The sequence below is a fragment of the Papaver somniferum genome, unplaced genomic scaffold, assembly GCF_003573695.1.
Source record: "Papaver somniferum cultivar HN1 unplaced genomic scaffold, ASM357369v1 unplaced-scaffold_80, whole genome shotgun sequence".
NCBI lineage: Eukaryota > Viridiplantae > Streptophyta > Magnoliopsida > Ranunculales > Papaveraceae > Papaver > Papaver somniferum.
Window position 1 is genome coordinate 1,836,692 of NW_020650971.1, and position 21,493 is coordinate 1,858,184.

The window sequence follows — 21,493 nt, forward strand, 5'->3', positions numbered from 1 at the left end:
AGTTGGGAGTAGTCCAAAAAATTCCTCGTATAAGACGGGCGAGAGACCGAAGGAAGTACTCTTATTTCTCCATTCTGCCCTAAAATCCCCAATTTATGAAGATTTAGGGTTTTCGATTTGGTCCCGGAGTTCAATCTCCGTTCGATCTGTTAGGATTTCTTTGTTAGGGTACCAACCCTAGGAGTCTAGGACTAGGCTCCTAAGATTCTCCGTCGGTAAGTTGCTTTCATTTGATATTTATATGCTCGTTATTCGTTATAAATGGAATCGTTTTGGTATATTTATAGCAAATTTTGGTTTCAATCTCTCTACCAACCCTAGAATTCAGGGGACAAATTTTGGTTGATTTCCTTTCAATGATATTTATATGCCTTCTATTTGTTATAAATGGAATCATTTGGTGTATTTATAGCAAATCTAGATAGTAATTCTGGCCATAATCTCATAGTTTTTCACTTATTTTACACCCTTTATCAGAGTGGACTGATATTAATCATTGGAGTTTATTGGTTTTAGTTTTTGCTTAGTAATCGAATTGGGTTTCCTTTGTTTGGTTTGTTCAGGGTATTGTGGGTGTATTGATCCAATCACAGTCCTCATCCCAGGAATTGAGCCATGAGTGATCAAGATGAGCTTCCGTTTGTGGGGAATGTGAATCAGGAGGAGTTTGTTTGTCCATGGACAGTTATAATTAAGAAACCTTGTACCAGTGATTTGGGTAATGACAATAATTATGTTGAAGAATGTGGGATGGGGTTACATAGCCAGTTGGTATTAAGACATGGGTTTACACATATAAAAGTTTTTCCTCTATGGAATCAACTAGATTATTCAATAAGTTTCCTGGTTAGATTCAAGAAAGACTTGTCTGGTTTCCATTATGCAACATCTTTGGCGAAATCGTTTGAATTGAGAGGTCGTGGAAAGAAGGATTGGTTTGGAGAAGGTGAGAAGATGAGTCGTCTTTATGGATGGATGGCAGTAGAGGATGATTACATGACTGAAGGTGTAATTGGTGAATGCTTGCGTAAAATTGGGAAACTCCAAACAGTTGCCGGTATTTTGTATGAAGAGGTCATGGAGAAAAATCAGGTACTTAAAAAGATTGAGTGCATGTATAATGAGACCAGTTTAAGATTCTCGAACCAGATGGATAAGAATGATAGACTTGAGCGGAAACACACCGAGGGTATATGCTCTTTTAATAGATTTAGATATTTTTTTCATTTTCATCTTGGTGATGTGCGTTTACATGGTATGATAACTTATCCATGCTTGATTTGTATTTGGCAGAGTTAAGAGAGATGCAACAGGAGCACGATGAAATGAAGTCAGCATTGGATACTCAAAGGAAGGAACTCGAGTTTTGTAGATCAGAATTGGAAAAGCACAAGGCTGAGATTGAAGCCGTGAAAAAATAATTTTGGAGAAATCGAGGTATATTGTACTGAAATTCTGTTTTTTGGCTTCGTGAGTTACCTCGTCATGTTCTTATGCAGCCAGACATCTTTCCCTGTAGCCTGTCTATGGAAACCATGATAATTTTTATTTGCTGTGCAATTGTAGGTTTGGACAACATTGACACATCTCTTAGAAAACTGACTTTATAGAGGATGGATTGGCAGCTTGGAAGGTAGGAAAATCTGGTTTTGGACTACTGTAGTTTTTGTTGTTTTGTTGGAACTCAGATTTGAAGGTTTGTGTTTTAAGGTTTTGGTATGTGAAAAACATAATAAATTGATAAAATAAGACTTATTTTTGTGTCCTCTGCTCTGGATATAGTTAATTTGTCCCAGTCTTCAATGTGATTCACTGGTAGACTACAACATCCCTGAAATGTGTCTTATCTTCTTATTTTGAAATGGATTTATGGAAGGATAATCCAGAGATACGAGTACATCAAATGTGGTGTGAATGTCTTAGTTCGCACTACTTAAGTGTGCGCTATGTTGATACTTATATATGTTTGCCTAATTGCATTAGTAGACTATACAGTCTAGAAATTGAAACTCAAACCAAATAAACCACAATTAACTCACATTGTAACCAACACATATTCGAAATCAACTGTTTATGGTGTTCTAATAGAAAAACAGTAAATTTTGTACTAATCACAATTAAGATCGATCAAGGTAGGAACTGTATAAAGAGAGATACAGAGAGCTTTACCTCTTTTGTTATCACTATGGCCAATTAATACAGGCGTAAGAGATACCATTTAATAAGGAAAAAATCTTTTGAACTAGCAGGTCCATAGCCATTAGATTCCTAAGATGTGACATCAGCAAATCATAGGTTAAACCATGGTTTCCTCTTCTGTAACTCGAGCCTGTAAAAGATGCTAGAGATGATGGATTAAGTCTTATCGTCTCCAAAATCCCAAATCCCTTTAAGAATCTGATAATATTGCTTGATGTATAAAAATGTTTAAACGAGGATTGAAAAAAAGAAAGAAGATAAGAATGATTTGCTAAACAAAGCCATTGAGGAGACTTATAAGACTAGGAATAGAACGATTAACTGAATCTTGTCTTCCACTTTTTCCACTCTCCACTTGATCAATAAGAATAGTGGACGTCTGTTTTGTATATACGACTAATCAAATTCCTTAAGTGGTTTTAAGTTTTGAAACTGATAGTTAGAGTTTTTAGATTATGGACTACTATGAGATATGCAGATATCACGTAAAGCTCTTCTTCATAGTCGTACGCGTGCATATCAGGAGGATTTGGTCGGGTAACTCATGCATGCATTTCAGAGCAATGAGAGTCAAGATTTAAGTTTTGTGATTGTTAGGGTGGCTCATCTGCTGATTATGATGAGCCACTGCTGCTCGCTCATATATATATTGAAGGTACGCTGATCATGAATTACAAAGGAGTGAAAATCAAAAACAGCAAAAATGATGAGTTTGGTAGATGGTATACGGCTTCTCGAGTTACAGCAATTGGTGGCATAAAATCATTCATATTCTTTGAAATTTCTTCAAATCTTATTAGCATACTTCAGCTATCAACAGCAACACAGAATATGAATGCTTGGTCTGGTTTCTTACTTACGCTTCCAAGACAGAATATATCGTTGATTCATACCTTGGCAGATTTCATACCATAGATTGTTTTCTACTTTCATCCATGTTTTGGTAAGTTTCTCATTCTCTTTTTATTGCCCTTATTGTTGTTTTTCATCAATTCAATAAGGGTGTCTTTGAAATTTCATTTATGGGGTTAATAAATGTGGAGAGTCTGCCTTATGGCAAACTGGCATACCTATAAGTGCATTGTATTCCAGTTGGTATATCTACGGGTTCCACAGTACTGCAGAAATCCTTTCTGCTGCCTCGTGTGCGACACTGTAGGGACACTGCAAGTGCCATATCGATTTCTTTGGGCTAGATTGTCTGTTGTGCGAATACGTTTTTCATAATTAATATTTGCGGGAGGGACTTGGGTTGCTTACTTTATGTACTTCACAATTGACTGCATGTTCTGATAGTACCATGTTCTTCTTCTCTTCATGGTATCTGATTGGGATTGGAAGTGATGAATACAAGATCTCTGTGCCAGCTTTTGGTGCAGATTAATTTGACGAACTAATTTTTCATGGATCCAAAATATTTCATTCTTTAATTGGTATCTGTTCAGACTATCTGTTGGAATTTCATGCAGTTCAATGTGTTGGGAGGCTGCCTTTACTTGCATTGTAGCGTTTGCAAGGATTATGGGGTTGGACAGTCTTGTTCTAAACTGTTCACGACCACTCACCATTAGCCTCATCCATGACCATATCCAAACCTACCGTTGGATATGGATAATGTTTTGGATATGCTCCCATGTTGTTTTATTCATCTTTGTAGAAGTTCAAGTTAAAAACTTGTAAACAAAACATGTTGTCTTGGGATGGTTCATGGTTGGGTAGACAGATAACTGCAAACGATAAAAAACATAACGCAAATGCACCCAACGTGCTCCCATGCATGTTGTTTAATTTTTTTGTGTCTAAATTCCGCACTGGTCAGCGGGATCTGGGATCCAAATGCATCATTGTTGATCAGGATTATCAGATTTGTTAATCCGATTATTAAATGCATAACTTAGAAGCTGCTGGGATGGCAGGAAACGACCAAGACCCATTGGACGTGGATCTGATCAGCTTGGGGTAGTCGGATTTCATTAATTAACTTTATACCAAACCAATAACTCAACTTGGATTACTATATTCTTAATTAAAATGTTCTACACATTCAAACGAACACTTTTCTTAAGCTTCTGCATTTGTTCTCTCTTCGTTATTACATTAATCGTAAGGGAAGCTAATTCAATTTTAATCTGTTTAATATCCATTTACAATGGCGTTCGAGGGTGTTCTTATTCTTGGTGCATCTGAAACATTGAAAAAGCTGGTTGCTGTTGTTGGAAATGAGATCAATCTGGCTTGGGGTGTCGAAGATGAGCTGTAACAGCTTAGGGACACTCTGGAGTTGATTGACGCTAAAACACCTGATGCAGAGAGGAACCAGGTGAACGATGCCGAGGTTTCACTTGGGTTAAAAAGGCTCAAGGAAGTTTCTTATGATGCTGATGATGTTCTGGATGAATTTTCTTACAAAGCTACTGATATTAAGAACACTAAGGTAAAAGATTTCTTCTCATCTTCTAGTCAAGTCGCCTTTCGTTTAAAAATGGCTCATAAAATCGAAGGTATCAATATAAAGTTCCAGAAAATTGCAACTGATATGAAAAGATTTCGGTTTCAAACTACTAGTAGTACTACTGGTGGATACGAACAACAATGCAAGCGGCTAACTACTTCATTTTTTAGAGATGTTTCAAATATTGTAACAAGAAAATTAGATAAGTCAAGGATAGTAAAGATGTTAATACCTTTGCCATCAGCTTCTATAAATTCTAATCTGGATGAAAAAGTCTCTGTCATATCCATAGTGGGTATTGAGGGACTTGGAAATTAAGACCAGACTAGCACAAGCCATCTACAATGACGAATCAGTAAGAAAGCAGTTCCTGACACAAATGTCGTGGGTTTGTACTTCTGATGGTTTCATTGTGTTTAAAATCTTAAAAACCATTCTAGAGTCTTTTGATAATTCCACATGCGAAGATTTCTCAAACTGCACTGACGTATTAGTAAAAAGAGTTAGAGAAGAATTAGAAGGAACAAAATATTTGTAAGTTCCAGATGACTTGCGTATCCAATAGAATGGAATAAAGTTAAGAGTGTCCTAGATTTCGGCTCTGTTGGTAGTAAAATTATAGTCACTACATGCAGTCAAAAAGTTGCATCGATGGTGCAAGGTTTAATTCCTCCGTGCAACCTAAATGTATTATCTGAAGTAGAGTGTTGGTCTATTATCAAGAACATAGCTTTTTCTTCAGGTGGAGCATCCGAGAGCCCAAATATGATAATTATAGGAGAGGAGATAGCAAAAAAATGTGGAGGGTTGCCGCTTGCCGCAAACTTTTTTGGTTGTTATATGCACTCACATAGTGATGAGAGGCATTGGTTGTCAATGAGAGACAACAAAAACTTAGAATTAGGTGATTATAATGGTGGAATCATACCAATATTGACATTGAGTTACGATACTTTACCATCCCATTTGAAACAATGCATCTCGCATTGCTGTTTATTGTTGGAACCGTAGCAATGAAACTGAAAACATTAGATGAACCCGGTTGTACTGAAAATTATCAACTAATTGAAAACAACAACTTGACACACGAGGGCAGAGCCACCTGCTCAGCAAATTGTCCTTAACACATTAGTCCGCGGGTACTCCTCAAGAATGAGAGATGTTATACCCCATCAGCAGAGATGCGTTCAGGATAAAACTGCCCGATATTGACTGTATAAGCACCATACAATCTACCCAATTATGAACTCAACAGCAAGGATTTGGAAGGAAGATATGCAACCACTGTTGCGGAAAACCAAAGTGAAAAGATGGAGAAAAGAAGAAGAAAACATGGCCGCGTCTAGCCCACACTAAAAAGAGAAATTCGATTTTATATTTATAAGACAAAGTTGCTTCAAAATTAAGCTAGGTTTTACTTTCCTTAAAACACGTTTTATTTCTTGTAAAACAAATCAAAACCAAAAAAGGAATTCCCCCTTAAATAAAACACTTGTACAAAATATTTTTGGAATTAATTTCCTAAAGAAAAAAAAACTCGCCAAAAATAAATTCAAGTAGACAATGACTTGGTGTATGGTATATGTGTATGTCGCATGGGTTGGAACATGTATTGTTTTTCCCAACCGTTCCACCCTCGTTTGTCAATATATCCATAATACAATAGTTATATAGTGGAACTCCTCTTTAGTTTTCCACAATATGGGACTAAAGGAACATTTCATTCACCCATAAAATGAGTAAGTATCCTTAGACCCTTAGGTCCTTAAATCAAACCACACCACGACCAAAAATAATTTTAATTAAAAACTCATTTTTTCCAACAATCCCCCCACATGAATGAAATACCGATAAAAAATCAGAAATCAGAAAGCGAGAAATACCACTTTTAGGCAGAAGGCGTCCATGAGGTCTTGAACCTTTTCTTAGTGAGAAATTACCGAAACTTCTCGATGGACAGTGAACGCGATGTCTTGAACTGCCATCGTTTGGTATAATTTGCGATAACAACCACACATGATATCTCTCTAGGTGCTGCTAAGTTCGTGCCGTTTTGTCCAATTTGGCTCTGGACATATCCTGTTTCTCAGAATGCTCTAGAGAATTAAAGCTCATATTCTCATAGGAAGCGGCCCCACTTCCTCATTCAGATAGGTGAGTTTCCATAAAGAGTGTTACTGCTACACCCCACTTCAATCATAAACTGAAACTGTAGAACTCATTAAGACTTCCTAAAAGTCATCCTTCACATGCAGTCACACTATCACGTCTACACCATAGGAAAGGGACAGAGAATAAAATTCTATGATAGTGTTTACCTTTACCCACCATAAATTAGTTGTCTCATTCGAAACCTTGATCTTGGGATCTCCCGTCAGCAAGGTTGAGTATCCTTCATGGCAAGTTTAATTATTAATCTTAAGCCCCATCCCCTTTGATGCAATTCTAACTATCTCCTTGGACAAACCTTTCGTCAAAGGTTACGCGATATTCTCCTTGGACTCTACCCAATCAATGAAAATAATGTCGATTGAGATTAGTTAGTCTTTAGCTTTAGCTATTACAGCTAGGCTAACACAATGTATAGATATAGCTGGCACAGGCCTATGCCGGAGAGGAATATCTTCTAAAAAGTATCTTAGGCGCTCGGCCCCCTCTCATGCTTTATCTAACGCAATACTCTCGGATTCCATAATGAATTGAGCAATATATGTCTGTTTTGAAAATCTTCCAAAAAACAAACCCTCCTGCTAGAGTGAAAGCATATCCACTCATAGACTTAGACTACTCTGAGTCAATTATCCAGTTTGCATCACAAAGTCCCTTAAGGACAGCAAGATACCTTTCATAAATCAAACAAAAGGTAATAGAGTATTTTAGGTACCATAATACTCTACTAAGTGCATCCCAATGCTCTTGTTCTGGACAACAAGTATATATATACTTAACTTACTCACAATATAACAATGTCTGGACTCTTACAGTTCATTAAATTCATCAGACATCCTATATCTCTTAAGTATTCAAGTTAAGATACTCCAATACCCTTATTTTTCCTTGAGTCTACAAAAATAATCGTCCGGAGTACAAGCATACTTTCAATCATAATGATTTTATCTCTTAAGCACATATCCAATATAATGAAAACGCCTAAGACTATAAAAGTTAGATTATCTTCTAATCCTCATCCATAAGATTACATCAATATGGCCTAAGTCTTCCAAGTCAACGTTCTCATTCAGTGCATGTTTTTAGTGGAATTAATCCCATCTATGTTTGTATCAAGGATAAGCATATCATCAACATACAAGCATACGATACACATGCATCCTTAACAAGTTACTTGTCAGATTCATTAACTTAAATCCACTACTCATTATTACATGATAAAAAAAAATTTCATGTCACTGTTTACGTGCTTACTTGAAAACCATTCAAAGTTTGTTCAACTTACATACTTTGTCTTCACAACCTTTTCCTACAAAGTCCCCAGGTTGGTTTATGTAAATTTCTTTATCTAATTCACCATTTAAAATGTTCTTTTTACATCCATCTGATGTATCTCTGAGTTTTTAACAACATATATAAAATTAACATCCTAATAGAGGTAATTTTAATCACACGTGAATGGGTGTCAAGAAATATACACATTTCATTCTGTTTGTAGCCTTCAGCCACCTACCTAGCTCTTTTAGGTTATATATATATCTGTTTCGTCTTCCTCTAAAGGTAATGACTGACTGGTTGAAGGCACATCTAGGGGATCATCTAAACTTCTCTTTCGATAGTCAGATTTCACAGCAAACATTCTCAAAGATTTCAACATCCATAGATTCCATAATTATATTCAACCCAATGTCAGAAATATCATATTTCACAACCACTAATTTATATGTTCAAGATAGCCAACAAAATATCATCAACAATTTCGGGTCTCATCGAGCCCCCACATTTTAAAGTATTCATAAGATAGTTGTTAATCATTCCATATTCATATGAAGTTTCATCTGATCCTTTAAAGGTTATGTTCATCATATAACAAACTAAGAGGACGGCCTCCCCCCACAAGCTTGCAGATAATCCTGAACTAATCAACACGGCATTCGACAGACTTATTGGTTTTACTCGTAAAAACCCATAACTGGTTTTCAATTTCATGTTTGTACCTCTTAAAGGCTTCTAAGGCATCATCCTTACCTCTAAGCAAAAAATATCTGACAGTATCTAGTACAAATAGTCAAGAATGTGAGAAACTATTTATAACCACCTCTAGTGTGATCTAACATCATCACAACTAGGTCTTAAAGAGTTAATTCTAAAGGTTAGAATTTCTCAGGATAATCTTATTTAATTTTATTTAAACATGCTTATATTCTACGTAAATTTCATAATTATGACCTCTGTCTAAATTGAATTTTGGTATGTTTCCTACGCAAGCCAATTTGTGCATTGAGTTTCCATGATCAAGTCTATCCCAATTTTAAAAACCACTGTCATCAAGAACAAAACAAAACACAAGATTCTTACAGATGTCCGGAACAAGAAGAAAAACTTCATTCAATGTGAGAGTGTTTCGAGATGTAAGCTGCAGTTTAATCTTTTGTTTCTCTGCAACCTCTGATGCAGATGAGCAGCCCAAATGAGTTTCTCGTCATCCCCTAACCCCTGTTAGGAGGTAAACATATCTATGTTTTGAAAATCATTCTTGGTGGCTCCAAAGTCCACCCACCAGTCTCTCACATTGGTTACCATAACATAAGACATCATTTCACTCTACTTGTCTATGTTCCTTTCAACAAAATACATTATTATTTTTTATTATTAAGGTCTTTACGTTCTCAGAAGTTAATTGTCATATGATCAATATTTCTATTAACGTAACAATTACCCTTAATTTTAATAATGCTAGATTAAGATTTTATGAAAAGTACCTCTTGTGAAGGTCCCGCATATTTTCTTTTGAAACCATGCTTACTCAAGGTAGCAGAACAGCATGTCCCGAGTCTGCATATAAAAGATCATGCCCCCAAGCAGCGCCAACTTAGTTGACCCCTATGTTTCTCGTAGCCGAAAACAGACCCAAACTTCACCCATGTGAAACCAAAGTAGTCTGACTCATGATCCATAACTGCTCGCCGTGAATAAATTTCACGTTAGTTTATCTCTTCCCTCTAATCCTGGCTAGTTATCACCATGCCTTTGGCTTCGATTAAACTGCGTCCTCATGTCCGCTTCTAAATCACGCCATTAGAAGTGAATCTCCATGTTCTGAGCATCCTCAACATGCTTTAGTGTAAAACCAAACGCAGGTCCCTTCTTAGCCGCAATTTAATATCTAATGATTAAATCTGATTATACAGCCCAGCAGATCCTAAATCTACCCGCATGGACTCATTTCATCTCTCATGGTCGTGGAGGTGTGAAGACACGCTAAATAATCAGCTTGATTTACATAGTCAGAAACGTCAATAAACATCACCATACATTGTCCAAACAGCCGGCGCCACGCACCAAGTGTTTGGTTAAGGAACGAAATTCCTTTCCCTGGTGGAGCATTTAGTCTTCCAACAAATAGGTCCCTTCCACTTTCTTCTTCCCACTCTCGTAAGCAAATAGCTTCCTTAATAATTAAGTCCAAAATCCATCACATGGACTCCCTCTTTTGTCTGGGTGTGTGGGCTGGCTACCAACCAACGCAACTTGGTTTCCGTAATCAAATGTGGGCGGCACGAAATACCCAAAACCATCCAATGTTTCCTAGAAAAGTTAGGTTACAGACAGAGTTCCTTGAGCTCCCAAACTCATGATTGCATGTGCTATGACGTCTCTGTATCCAATCGCCTCCAGTACTCCTTCGCTGACGTTCTCAAAACTACCATGATATTATGCAAGAAAACTCGAGCATAAATCCGTTGCCTTTGATCGCTCTTCTCCATTGTTACAAGATGATTAATGTGTTAAGATTGTTGTAACGATAACAATGAAACTGCAAACATTAGATGAACCCGGTTGTACTGAAAATAATCAACTAATTGAAAACAACAACTTGACACACGAGGGCAGAGCCACCTGCTCAGCAAATTGTCCTTAACACATTAGTCCGCAGGTACTCCTCAAGAATGAGAAATGTTATACCCCATCAGCGGAGATGTGTCCAGGATAGAACTGCCCGATATAGACTGTATAAGCACAATACAATCTACCCAATTACGAACTCAACAACAAGGATTTGGAAGGAAAATATGCAACCACTGTTGCGGAAAACCAAAGTGAAAATATGGAGAAACGAAGAAGAAAACATAGCCGCGTCTAGCCCACACTAAAAAGAGAAATTCGATTTTATATTTATAAGACAAAGTTGCTTCAAAATTAAGCTAGGTTTTGCTTTCCTTAAAACACGTTTTATTTCTTGTAAAACAAATCAAAACCAAAAAAGGAATTCTCCCTTAAATAAAACACTTGTACAAAATATTTTTGGAATTAATTTCCTAAAGAAAAAAAAACTCGCCAAAAATAAATTCAAGTAGACAATGACTTGGTGCATGGTATACATGTATGTCGCATGGGTTGGAACATGTATTGTTTTCCCCAACCGTTCCACCCTCGTTTGTCAATATATCCATAATACAGTAGTTATATAGTGGAACTCCTCTTTAGTTTTCCATAATATGGGACTAAAGGAACATTTCATTCACCCATAAAATGAGTAAGTATCCTTAGACCCTTAGGTCCTTAGATTAAACCACACCACGAACAAAAATAATTTTAATTAAAAAGTCATTTTTTCCAACAATTTCCCAAAGATTGGAGATATAACAGAGAAATATTGATTCGATTGCGGATATCCGAAGGATTCATTCATCCATCTCATGAAGGTAATCAAAACTCACTCGAAAATATTGGTAATGATTATTTCCTTAGTTTATTGTCTAGTTCATTCTTTCATGATGTGAAAAGGGATGACAACTCATTTGACATTGAAACCTTCAAAATGCATGGTTTTGTACATGATCTTGCGTTAAGTGAAGTTGACAGTCAAGAAGTCATGATTCATACAAGTGAAGAATAAAATGATGCATCTCAAATTCGTTGGCTACTGTTAACAATGAAAGGAACACCAAAAACATATTTTGATGTTTTAAACAAAGCTACAAAGTTGCGGACAATTCTTTTCCAAGAAGAAGGTTTTTTTAATCCGAGTCTACTGAATAGCAAGCGTCTACGTGTAATACATCGACTTGGTGCTGGTAGTAGTTTTCAGGAAACTCCTCCTCATATATCTTCTCTCAGTTTGAAGTTTAAACACATGAGGTATCTTGACCTTAGAGGATCTCCAATGGGAAGATGTTAGGCTCCCTTTTTTAAGGATTGTGCTACTTTTTTCCTAAAAATCATCTCCAATGGGAATGTGAAGATATACTGTGAAGATGATTTGGCAGGTAGTTAGATAACATCCTCTAAACAGAACCTCTGATTTCATAGGATCATTTAAAGGATGTGAAGATATCTTTCCAGATTTTTAAAAAGTAGAATAGTTATTTGTTCCCCAAAATATATTTTTCAAATATAATAGTAGCAAATAAAATTGTTCCAACTAGATTCCCAAATAAAACTAGACTCTATCGGTTGGAGATGATTTTCTAGAAATTCCTGTATCTAAGGAAATTTTCAATACAAATCAGCAAACGATGTTTACTTTATCCTTCCATATATGTAGGATAAGGATGTATCATTGGAGATCTCCAAGAGAAGGTGCAAAAAATCCTATGTGAATTTTTAGTTTAGTCCTTTTATTTATGGGGTATATACATAGAGTAAATATAGAATCTCATATCTAAAATACCATCTCCAACAATGAGAATTTGAACCCTTAGAATTAAAAGAAAATTAGTTAGAAACATGACGTGGAGGTGCAACCGGAGATGTAGATAACACTTTCTTGAACACCTTCATATTTAATAATTGGTCCCTCCTAACTTGTAGATTGTTGGAGATGAATTTATGCCAAACCGTAAGTCTAAAATCCTATGTGTCACTAAAAATAAATAAATCTACACTCTGTTGGGGATGCTATAGTTATTCTAATCTTGAAGACATTCATGCTGCTGAATCCATTCATCGCCTCCACAATCTCCAAACTCTAAACCTTCAATCCTCCCAAAATGTTCAGAACATTCTCAAAGAAGGAATTGGTTCTTTGATTAATTTGAGACATCGAGATTTCTCTTATTCCGACGCCAACCTTCTACCCGATTCTATTACTAGGCTCACCAATTTGCAGACTTTAAATATCAATGCTTGTAGGGATATTAGTGTCTTACCCACAAACATTGGTCATCTCCAAAATCTATCATCCCTTGATATTTCATGGACAACAATGGCAGAATTACCTGATTCAATCTGTCTTCTCTATAATTTAACCAAGTCCAACTTTAAAGGCACTACCTGCACTACCTCGTAACTTTGGAGGTTTGACACAACTAAGGTCACTTGATTTATCTGAAACTGGAATAACAGAATTGCCCGAGTCTTTAACTAGCAATATCTGTAAATTAGTGTTTGTGAAATTTGGAAATGGGTTTATCAAGTTTCTCCAAAACATTGAGAAGTGGGTGGAACTGAGGATTCGGGAGTATTGGGGAAACACAGATGGTATAATAACGCCTAGAGGTATCGAAAAGCTAAGTCGCCTCGAAGTATTATCTCCTTACCAGCTGAGGAAAGAAGATGATGTCTCCATCAACGCTTGCAGTTCTATCCATGAATTAGCACATCTAAACGGACTTTGGGAATTGTAAATCTAGAGAATGTCAGAGGTGGTAAAATAGAGGCGGAAAAGGCGAAGCTAAAAGACAAGCAAAACATTACAAGTTTGTACCTAGAATGGAAATCCCAACAAGACGTTGAATTGGCAGCTGATGCTGGAACTACGGTGCTGGAAGGTCTCCAACCTTACCGTAAATTGGAGTCATTAACTATCGTAGATTTTCCTGGTTTAAAGTTTCGGAAGTGGATGGCATCGTCTTCTTATCTTCCTAATTTAGTGCAATTACACTTGTATAACTGCAAGAGTTGTGAAAAATTAGTAGGCCTGGGTCAACTCCCGTGTCTTCAGACTCTTTGGATACAAGGAATGAATTCAGTCAAGTGTTTAGGTAAAGAGTTTTATTACCAGCAAGAAGAAGAAGACAGCAAAGATAGTTCTGCAACAACAACAACGTTATTCCCTTCCTTAATTAAGTTCTTCATCTTGTACTCTGGAAACTTGGAAGAATGGTTTGCACCTCCGCGACCTGATAATTCATTCCCTTGTCTTGAGGAAGTAGAGATCAGAAGGTGCAGTAATCTGACATCTATATACCAGATTAACGATTATGGACTTCTTCTCTCAGGAAATTAAGCATAAAGGGTCCTGGAAAATTGCAAAAGGAGCCTATAGCATATTATCTCAACAAATTCCTCCCATCTGTTCAATTTAACTGGGTTGATGACCTTCTCAGTGTCCCCCTTCGTTTGAACCTTGGGGTGAGCTTCTCAGCTTGGTGTGCTACAAGTTAATACCAACTAAGACCAGCAACACATCGATACACCTTCTTCTCATTCCATCTCTCAGTGTTTCGTTTAATTTATTTTGCAATGATTTGCTTACTTTTTCATGGAGCTAGCTTGTTAAAATCTTTTCCTAATAATCTGAATGCTGAAATTCAAGGCTACAATCAGTTTTTATCTGTTTGCAGTTTTGGTATTCCAAAATTCTATTTCGGTAATTAATCTCGAGTTTCGAGGAAAATCTTCCTTTCTAGTTACAAGTATGTAACCATTTTTCGTGAACGAAACATGGATCCATGTTTCTGGAGTTGAGATATATACTTTGAGTTCGGATTCATGGAAAACATATGGTTCCTGCATTCCTTAAAAACTTCCTAGAGGAGAGCCTGGGGTGTTTCTAAATGGAGCTCTACATTGGTTAACTGAGGCAAGCACAAGTACTGAATCAAGAAAAAGAAAAAAGCCTCCTACAAGTAATCCAGAATCACAAGTTATACTTTCATTCAATTTGGAAGAAGAAATATTCAAAGAGATACCACTAGCTGAAGGCATGGACAGAATTTGACTACAGATTTGTTGATGTGTTGAGAGGTTGCCTTTGTCTGCTTGCAGCGTTTCTAAGGTTGGTTTTGAGATATGGGTGATGAAGGATTATGGGGTTAGAGAGTCTTGGTCTAAAGTGTTCAAGACTGACAATCAACTAATCATGAACATCCCTTTCTATGACTACTTAAGAAGCGTAGTGCCTTTAGAGAATGGTGAGATCCTACTACATGCTCGGATAACTAGGGTCCAGCAGTGTTTACCTTTAGAGTGGCAGAAGGGTTCTTGTGTTGTGAGAATAAGATTAAAAGAAAATGAAAAAGGACATCATAACAGAATACTGAGAGTTTAGCCTCAGTTAATTCAGGTATGCGCGTTGGGGATGTGCGGGAAGAAAAAGACTACCACGAAGCAATCAAGGGCCTATAAAGCAGGACAATCTATGACCTCCTATGAATCGTGCAGGTATAGATCAATTTTTTAGCCATATGAAAAAATAATGTATGCTAGAACAAATCGTATGCATTCATGAATGATGTATGAAGAATGAGAATAAATAGCTCTTCATTTATCAGATCTACCTAGTAATGATTACTCTAGTTTGATGAAATCTCATATAACATTCCCCGTTCTCTTTTTTGTCATGTAAGAAGGCCAGTAACGAAAACCCTAGACTGCAATGACAGGAAGGAAGATCAATAGAAAATGCTAATTAAAAACTGCCTCAATTCTAGCAAGCAGTATGCAATCTTTATCCTTACTGTCTACTGACTATACTAATTATGCAGGCTACATAATTGAAATGTTAAAACCAACCACAAAAACAACTAAAGCAAATAACATCAGACGTGGAAGATCAAATATCATGTATCAATGAGGTTCATCTCTTTGTTTCAAGTGGGTGCGGCATCACTGCCCCGAAGAAACCACCAAAAATAAAGTGCTAAACTACTCTTATGATGCCACATAACTGTGCACCACCTAAAACTGAATTTTTTAAAAGACTCCCTCTGTAGATGTAAAACAGGGTGTTGCCAAGGAATGTACAGTAATTCCTTTAAAAGATAGTCGTTCAGGAGGTCAATATGTTCATCTGTCTCAACTATACCTAAGAATCACGGGTCTTACTACCAACTCTACTCACTGGTCATTACTATGAAAAGTTATATACTATACCATCAGCTTTTAAGTCCTCTTACGCTTAGAGCTCTTCCACTGCTTAAGAATGAATGCAACCACTTCTTTCAAAGTAGCCTTTCTATTCTCCTTGAAGTTCCACAACTCTGGAACAATGTACCTTCCACTAGGGTTATATTCGTTCATCTCCATGAGGGCAGTGGAGACAGCAGTGTAAACATCCTCACCAAAATCTCTTCTCAGACCCTTCAACTTCTCATCATCTTCGTTTATAATCTCCTGCATTAGCATAACAATGATGCTCAGTGTAAAATACATACTCATTCTTGTTCAAGATAGTAAACAAGGCTAACCAGCAACTGCATTATCTAGGACACGGAACCAGAAGTGCTTTCGCATGAATCCTAAAATCTGTCATCAAATTGAGTTTTATTTTATCTATTCCTGCAGGAGGTCTTGGGTCTACTGAGGTCTCCAATTTGCATTGTATTTTAACCTTATACCTTCCCCTAAGTGGAATCTTTTACTTGGATGTAAATATTGTAAAGGAATTAGTGACAGGATAACCTTATAGCCTTTAACATTTACAGAACATGAACAAAAGAAATTGTGGCACATTTATACCTGATGACTATTTCCCACTTTGATGATTTTGTAAGGGTGCCAGTCCGGATCTCTAAGGTATTCTTCCCAGGCGGAGCACATCAGTGTAGCTTCATCACTTCCGCTGCCATATTTCCTCTTACACGCTTCATGGAATGGTTTGTTATCAAGCTCCCCCATTCTTTTGACCCCAATAAGAGCACGACCAGTTGATATATCTCTCAGTCCCTACAAGCCAGAGAGGATTACGGCATAAGAATCACCACAACAGAAAACGGTAGATCAAGAGAGAGAGAGAGAGAGAGATTACGGTAATTAGTTCTTTACGAGCTTCTTGTAGCTCATCATTGCTTTTACGCTCCTTGACTACCAGAGCCTGGTTAAGATCTTCAAGACTTTCCAGTTCACCCTCTTTCTCTTCCAAGTTCTTAGACATTTCATCCATCTTCGTGTTGAATGCCTCGTCCGCGTTATCTCCTCCCATGTGCCTCAGCACATTTAAATTCCCCTTCAACCGCTCAATTTCCAGCTCCAAAGCTTGTTTTGCATCCAATTGCTTCTCTAAAGCAAGTATTCTATTATGCAAGTTTTCCTTTTCTCTCTGTGATTAACAATCATAACCAATTAATAATTTAAGTTCCAAGATTTGTGTTTCCATTGTTCTGCTGACTTTAAAGATATACACACCAACAGATAATCTATCAAGATGTGTCATTAGATACTATACCTTCTGGTCTTCAGCAAGCTTAAGCACATTTTCATCTGCCTTCTTTTGCTCCACACTAGCCATTTCAAGAGAGCTATTCTTAGTGGCATTCTGAACACACAAACAATAACATCAATCAGCTACCATGACAAAGGAAAAACAATATATACACAGGTCATACAACTATACAAGAATGTTACCACAAGCAGCAGTCCATACCAGAACAGTAAAAGATTATGGTTTCCTTAAAGCAACTAAAATAGACTAGTACTAGTTGATCAACAAGACAACAATGATATCCTGCAATAACTCACAGAAGCCGATAGTAAAATTGCAGCGCGTCTTACCTGTAATTTTTCCTCGGCTAGTTTGTTCCGCTCAGTTTCATTCTGGGCCTCACGCTTTTCTAGTTCTGCTCTACGACGCTCGAGCTCCTTCCTTTGAGTGTCCAACTCTGACTTGACTTTATTGTGCTCCTGGCAAATCCTCTGGAAATGATTCTTCGCGGTCTGTTGCATCTTTAAAATTTCTGCCAAACACAGATCAAACATGGGTCAGTTTTTGTAGCTGTAAATGCCATAACGGAAAATACCGAACTTAAAATATATAAATCTCCTAACATACCATCATTGTATTTTTGATGAAGCTTATCGTTCTGATTCATCAAGTTACTCAGAGATAGATTGGTTTCATTGTATTTGCACTCGATTTCTTTCATTTTCATACTTTTGACTTCAATATCATTTGCCAACTTAGAGACAAGTTTATTCGTCTTTCTCTCTTCTTCAGCCACAATATCAGCGGTAGTTTTTAGGTCCCCATTTTTTCTCAGGTGTTCAGCAACAATATTTCCAGCATCGTAGTCATCATCTCGTGCCACCCAGCCATATAGACTAGTCCCATAGTGCTTCTTTGCATACCAATCTCGCTTCCCATGATGATCCGCTTCAAAGTACTTCTCGAACGACATTGCATTGTGAAACCCAGGCCAGTCTTTGTTAAAAATTACAATCGCGAAACCTGAATGACCACGATAATTCCAAAGAGGCTGAACCTTCACAGGATTAAACCCTTGCCTTATGAACTGGTCTCTGAGCTTAGAACCACTTTCTCCAACATATTTTCCATCTTTCCATTCGGTAGGAAGGTTCGCAACAACACCCATCCAAGGATAGACAAATAGTTCATCACGGTTCCGTTCAGCAGGTGGATCAGCATCAACGTCAGGCTGAGCTTGAACCACTACTGGTGCTAGCTCCGTCTCCAGATATTTAGACAATGCCAAGTGGTTTGCCTTGTGTTTAGCACTCTTACTATGAGAACTTGCTATCCCAGTAGCGTGCTGCATGATATCCTTGTAGAGGTAGTCTCGCTTCTTCTTCCCTTGACAAAATGGACAGCGAAAGACATTCTCTCCGAATTTGACTTTGTGTTTCCCATTCTTCATCAATTCATACTCCTTATCTCCATAATCATCAATCTCAGACTCGCTAATGTCTGAATCTTCATCAGAGCTCATTATGCTGTGTCACCTAAAGAAAATTGCAACACTAAATCAAGTGATAAAGATCTGTAAACAAGCGTAACCTACAAGATTCTTTTTGGCTAATATTTACTCCTATTCTGTTAACGTCATATAACCATCAAATGGTAAGCAGTCTCTACATTGAAACAATCTAAAAGCACAAGCAATAAGAAGTTACTCATTAACACAAAATCACGCAGTTGACAACCTGCACATTAATGCAAGCCTCTCCAACTTTCAGCTATCTACATTGTTTCATACAACTAAAGCAGGTAATGAACAACCTCACAGACAAGAACTCCTACTAATCCCTTATAGTAATGCAAGCCTCTCCAACTTTCAGCTATCCCCATTGTTTCATAAAACTAAAAGTATGTAATGAACAACCTCACAGAAATAACTCCTACTAATCCCTTAACAGTCGTTCTCCCAATTTTGCAAAACTGAACAATGTCAACCACAGAACTCATGCTTGCCAAAAAGAGAACATATAGATCTAACAAGAAAGCTAAATCTTAATACAACACTTCACTTTAAAAACTCAAAAAATTCATTCAACCTAACAAACTCCTCAAGATATACAAGTTTTTCGCCAATGCAGGATAATACTACTGCCTGATCTAGTCGGAATATACAACATATGCAGGGTAAAAGAAAAATCAACTTCAAAGAAAACATTTTCATGCAGAATATTAAGTATCAACAGAGATCAAGAACGTAATCATACTGCAAACAAAATGAAAACCTCAAACAGGTAGTCTCCATAAACCAATTGACTACAGATTTCATACTTAACAAAGACAATACAGGAAGTTAGACCACTTGTATTATCCTCAAACATTCAATTCATTTCAAACATCCAACAAAATTACTCAAACTAACAAAATCCTCCAGCAAAACATATCACCCATCACCATATGAACAAATTTGTATACAAATTAGAGTAAATAAACAGCATCAAGAGGAAAAACCATTTCCACTACAATAAATCATGTAGGCATAATTAACACACTCAGTATCAACATAATCAAGACAACACAATCATACTCGGTAGAATACAATGCAGAAATTAGTAGACACAAACCACTACACGCTCAGACTTGAAGAAAAATCAACTTCCTAACAACAATCTCCCATGTAAAATACTAAAACACACTCAAAATCACCAAAATCTGACTTACACAGTGTGAAAATCAGGGGAAATAAGCCAAACATACTCAGATTTGGTGAAAAACCAACTCCATCCAGAAAAATTCCATGTAATAACACTAATCAAACTACGAACAAACAAGATAAAACCAAAATCATGCTTACCGGTACAATACAATGTGAAAATCAGTGTAAAATAAAAAAACACACAATCAGATTTGACGAAAAATCATTTCCCCTTACAGGAATTCCAAGTAACAAAACAAGACCAAAATCGGTGAGAAAAAGTCCAAAAAAAAAAAATTAGCAAATAAACAAACACATTCACTACATTAACAAGATCAAGACTAAAACCAAACAAACAAAATCGAAACTGAAACATGCAAAAATCGAACCAAAATCAAAGAGTTAGGGTTTTTCTTACTTAATAATCCAAGATCTCCGAACAAAACTTCAAAACCTCCTTCCTTCAAAACAAACAAGATCGGAAACTCTAGATTACGAAGCCGCAGATTGATGATGAAGATGATAATGGTGGTGGTGTTGAAATTGAAACCCTAAATCCGTATTGAAACGGCTTCAGGGTTTTTGACAGAGAGAGAGTGAATGGGATTCTTTATGATTTCACCAAATGAAATGAGCTTTCCAGGTGGAGAATGGGGGAATATATAAGCGATGACGGTGCCGTTGATTTTACCTTGTTTTTCACGGGCGCAGTCGTACGGATTGATCCGACGGTTATGCGATGATGCAGTGGCGTGTCACCTGATAAAAGTTGTTTCAGCGTTTAATTGTTGTATTAAATTATTAATCATTCGTGTGTAAGAAACATCTTATCCGTGACCATTAGGATTCACGCACCACTAGTCTTTGGCTATGGGGTGAACACAGGTGATCCTAACGTGTTTTTAACCTGACAATTTGCATTCATTCTAACAAGTTTTACTCAAAATGTGCACGAAACTTCATCGCGTAAGTCCTATCTTGGTATCAGAGCAAGTGTTATGGTTGAAGAGTTCCATCTTCCACGCTACCTCCGCATTTGTAATTGTGGATGGAAGCGCAAGTATAGTGGTGAAACAACAAAAACGATAATTTTAATAGCGTTGAGCACTAATCAGATTAGCGTTTTTTTCTCAGCCATTAGATTTTCAATGGCTCATTTTAAGAATTAAAAAAAAACGTTATTCTGAATAGTGTTGAGCGCTATTCTGATTAGCGATTTTCGTCTTCTAGTGTGCTATTCTGATTAGCGCTTTTCATCTTCTAGTGTGCTATTCTGAATAGCGTTTTACGCTAATCTGATTGGCTCTACTATGGATTTCACGAAACCATGGAACATTGCTTGGATTTTTCATGAAAAATACCACTAGACTAGACATCCCACTATTTTTCCACACTTGAAATAGGATAGATTCTACCATAAGACTTGCTCTAACGGTGATATTATCTACTTGATGACTATTGGGTTTAGGCTGAGAATTTTGCCTTGCACGTTTTCCGGGAACACGCCTGTGTTGTTTATAGGTAAGAAGTTGGCGAGATTTCTTTGTTGTTAAACCATGACAAGTGTGTGAGTAGAAATTTGGGCATTTGGTTTTGTCCCTTTTCGTTTTCTTATGACTTGTTT

The 21,493-nt window shown here is 37.0% G+C and overlaps 2 protein-coding genes across 3 annotated transcripts; one reads left to right on the top strand and one right to left on the bottom strand.

The window, feature by feature from the left end:
• Positions 1-55: 55 nt before the first annotated feature.
• On the top strand, positions 56-1,786 carry LOC113345057 (protein INVOLVED IN DE NOVO 2-like). 2 transcript variants are annotated; one of them, XR_003357982.1, is made up of 4 exons: positions 56-215; positions 564-1,092; positions 1,294-1,437; positions 1,567-1,786. XR_003357982.1 is itself a non-coding variant. In XM_026588920.1 (4 exons), the coding sequence occupies exons 2-3, from the start codon at positions 616-618 to the stop codon at positions 1,419-1,421; spliced, it is 702 nt and encodes a 233-aa protein (XP_026444705.1). In that variant the 5' UTR covers positions 56-215; positions 564-615; the 3' UTR covers positions 1,422-1,437; positions 1,567-1,786. The 2 variants fall into 2 exon arrangements, 1 of the variants encoding a protein (XP_026444705.1); XM_026588920.1 differs by having other exon boundaries at positions 564-1,189.
• A 13,785-nt stretch (positions 1,787-15,571) lies between these two features.
• On the bottom strand, positions 15,572-20,495 carry LOC113344971 (protein INVOLVED IN DE NOVO 2-like). The gene is made up of 7 exons (XM_026588839.1): positions 20,288-20,495; positions 17,814-18,721; positions 17,537-17,718; positions 17,211-17,300; positions 16,794-17,084; positions 16,505-16,711; positions 15,572-16,159 (listed from the first exon to the last, which is right to left on the bottom strand). Exons 2-7 carry the CDS (start codon positions 18,706-18,708, stop codon positions 15,929-15,931), a joined length of 1,896 nt encoding a protein of 631 aa, XP_026444624.1. The 5' UTR covers positions 18,709-18,721; positions 20,288-20,495; the 3' UTR covers positions 15,572-15,928.
• Positions 20,496-21,493: the final 998 nt, after the last annotated feature.

Bases quoted from the DNA above. Each gene is read 5' to 3' on its own strand.
- LOC113345057 (XM_026588920.1), top strand. From the start codon at position 616: ATGAGTGATCAAGATGAGCTTCCGTTTGTGGGGAATGTGAATCAGGAG. The intron at 1,190-1,293 runs GTATATGCTCTT...TGTATTTGGCAG, and splicing joins TGAGCGGAAACACACCGAGG to AGTTAAGAGAGATGCAACAG.
- LOC113344971 (XM_026588839.1), bottom strand. From the start codon at position 18,708: ATGAGCTCTGATGAAGATTCAGACATTAGCGAGTCTGAGATTGATGAT. The intron at 17,719-17,813 runs GTATGTTAGGAG...TGTGTTTGGCAG, and splicing joins TCATCAAAAATACAATGATG to AAATTTTAAAGATGCAACAG. The intron at 17,301-17,536 runs GTAAGACGCGCT...TTGTGTGTTCAG, and splicing joins TAGCCGAGGAAAAATTACAG to AATGCCACTAAGAATAGCTC.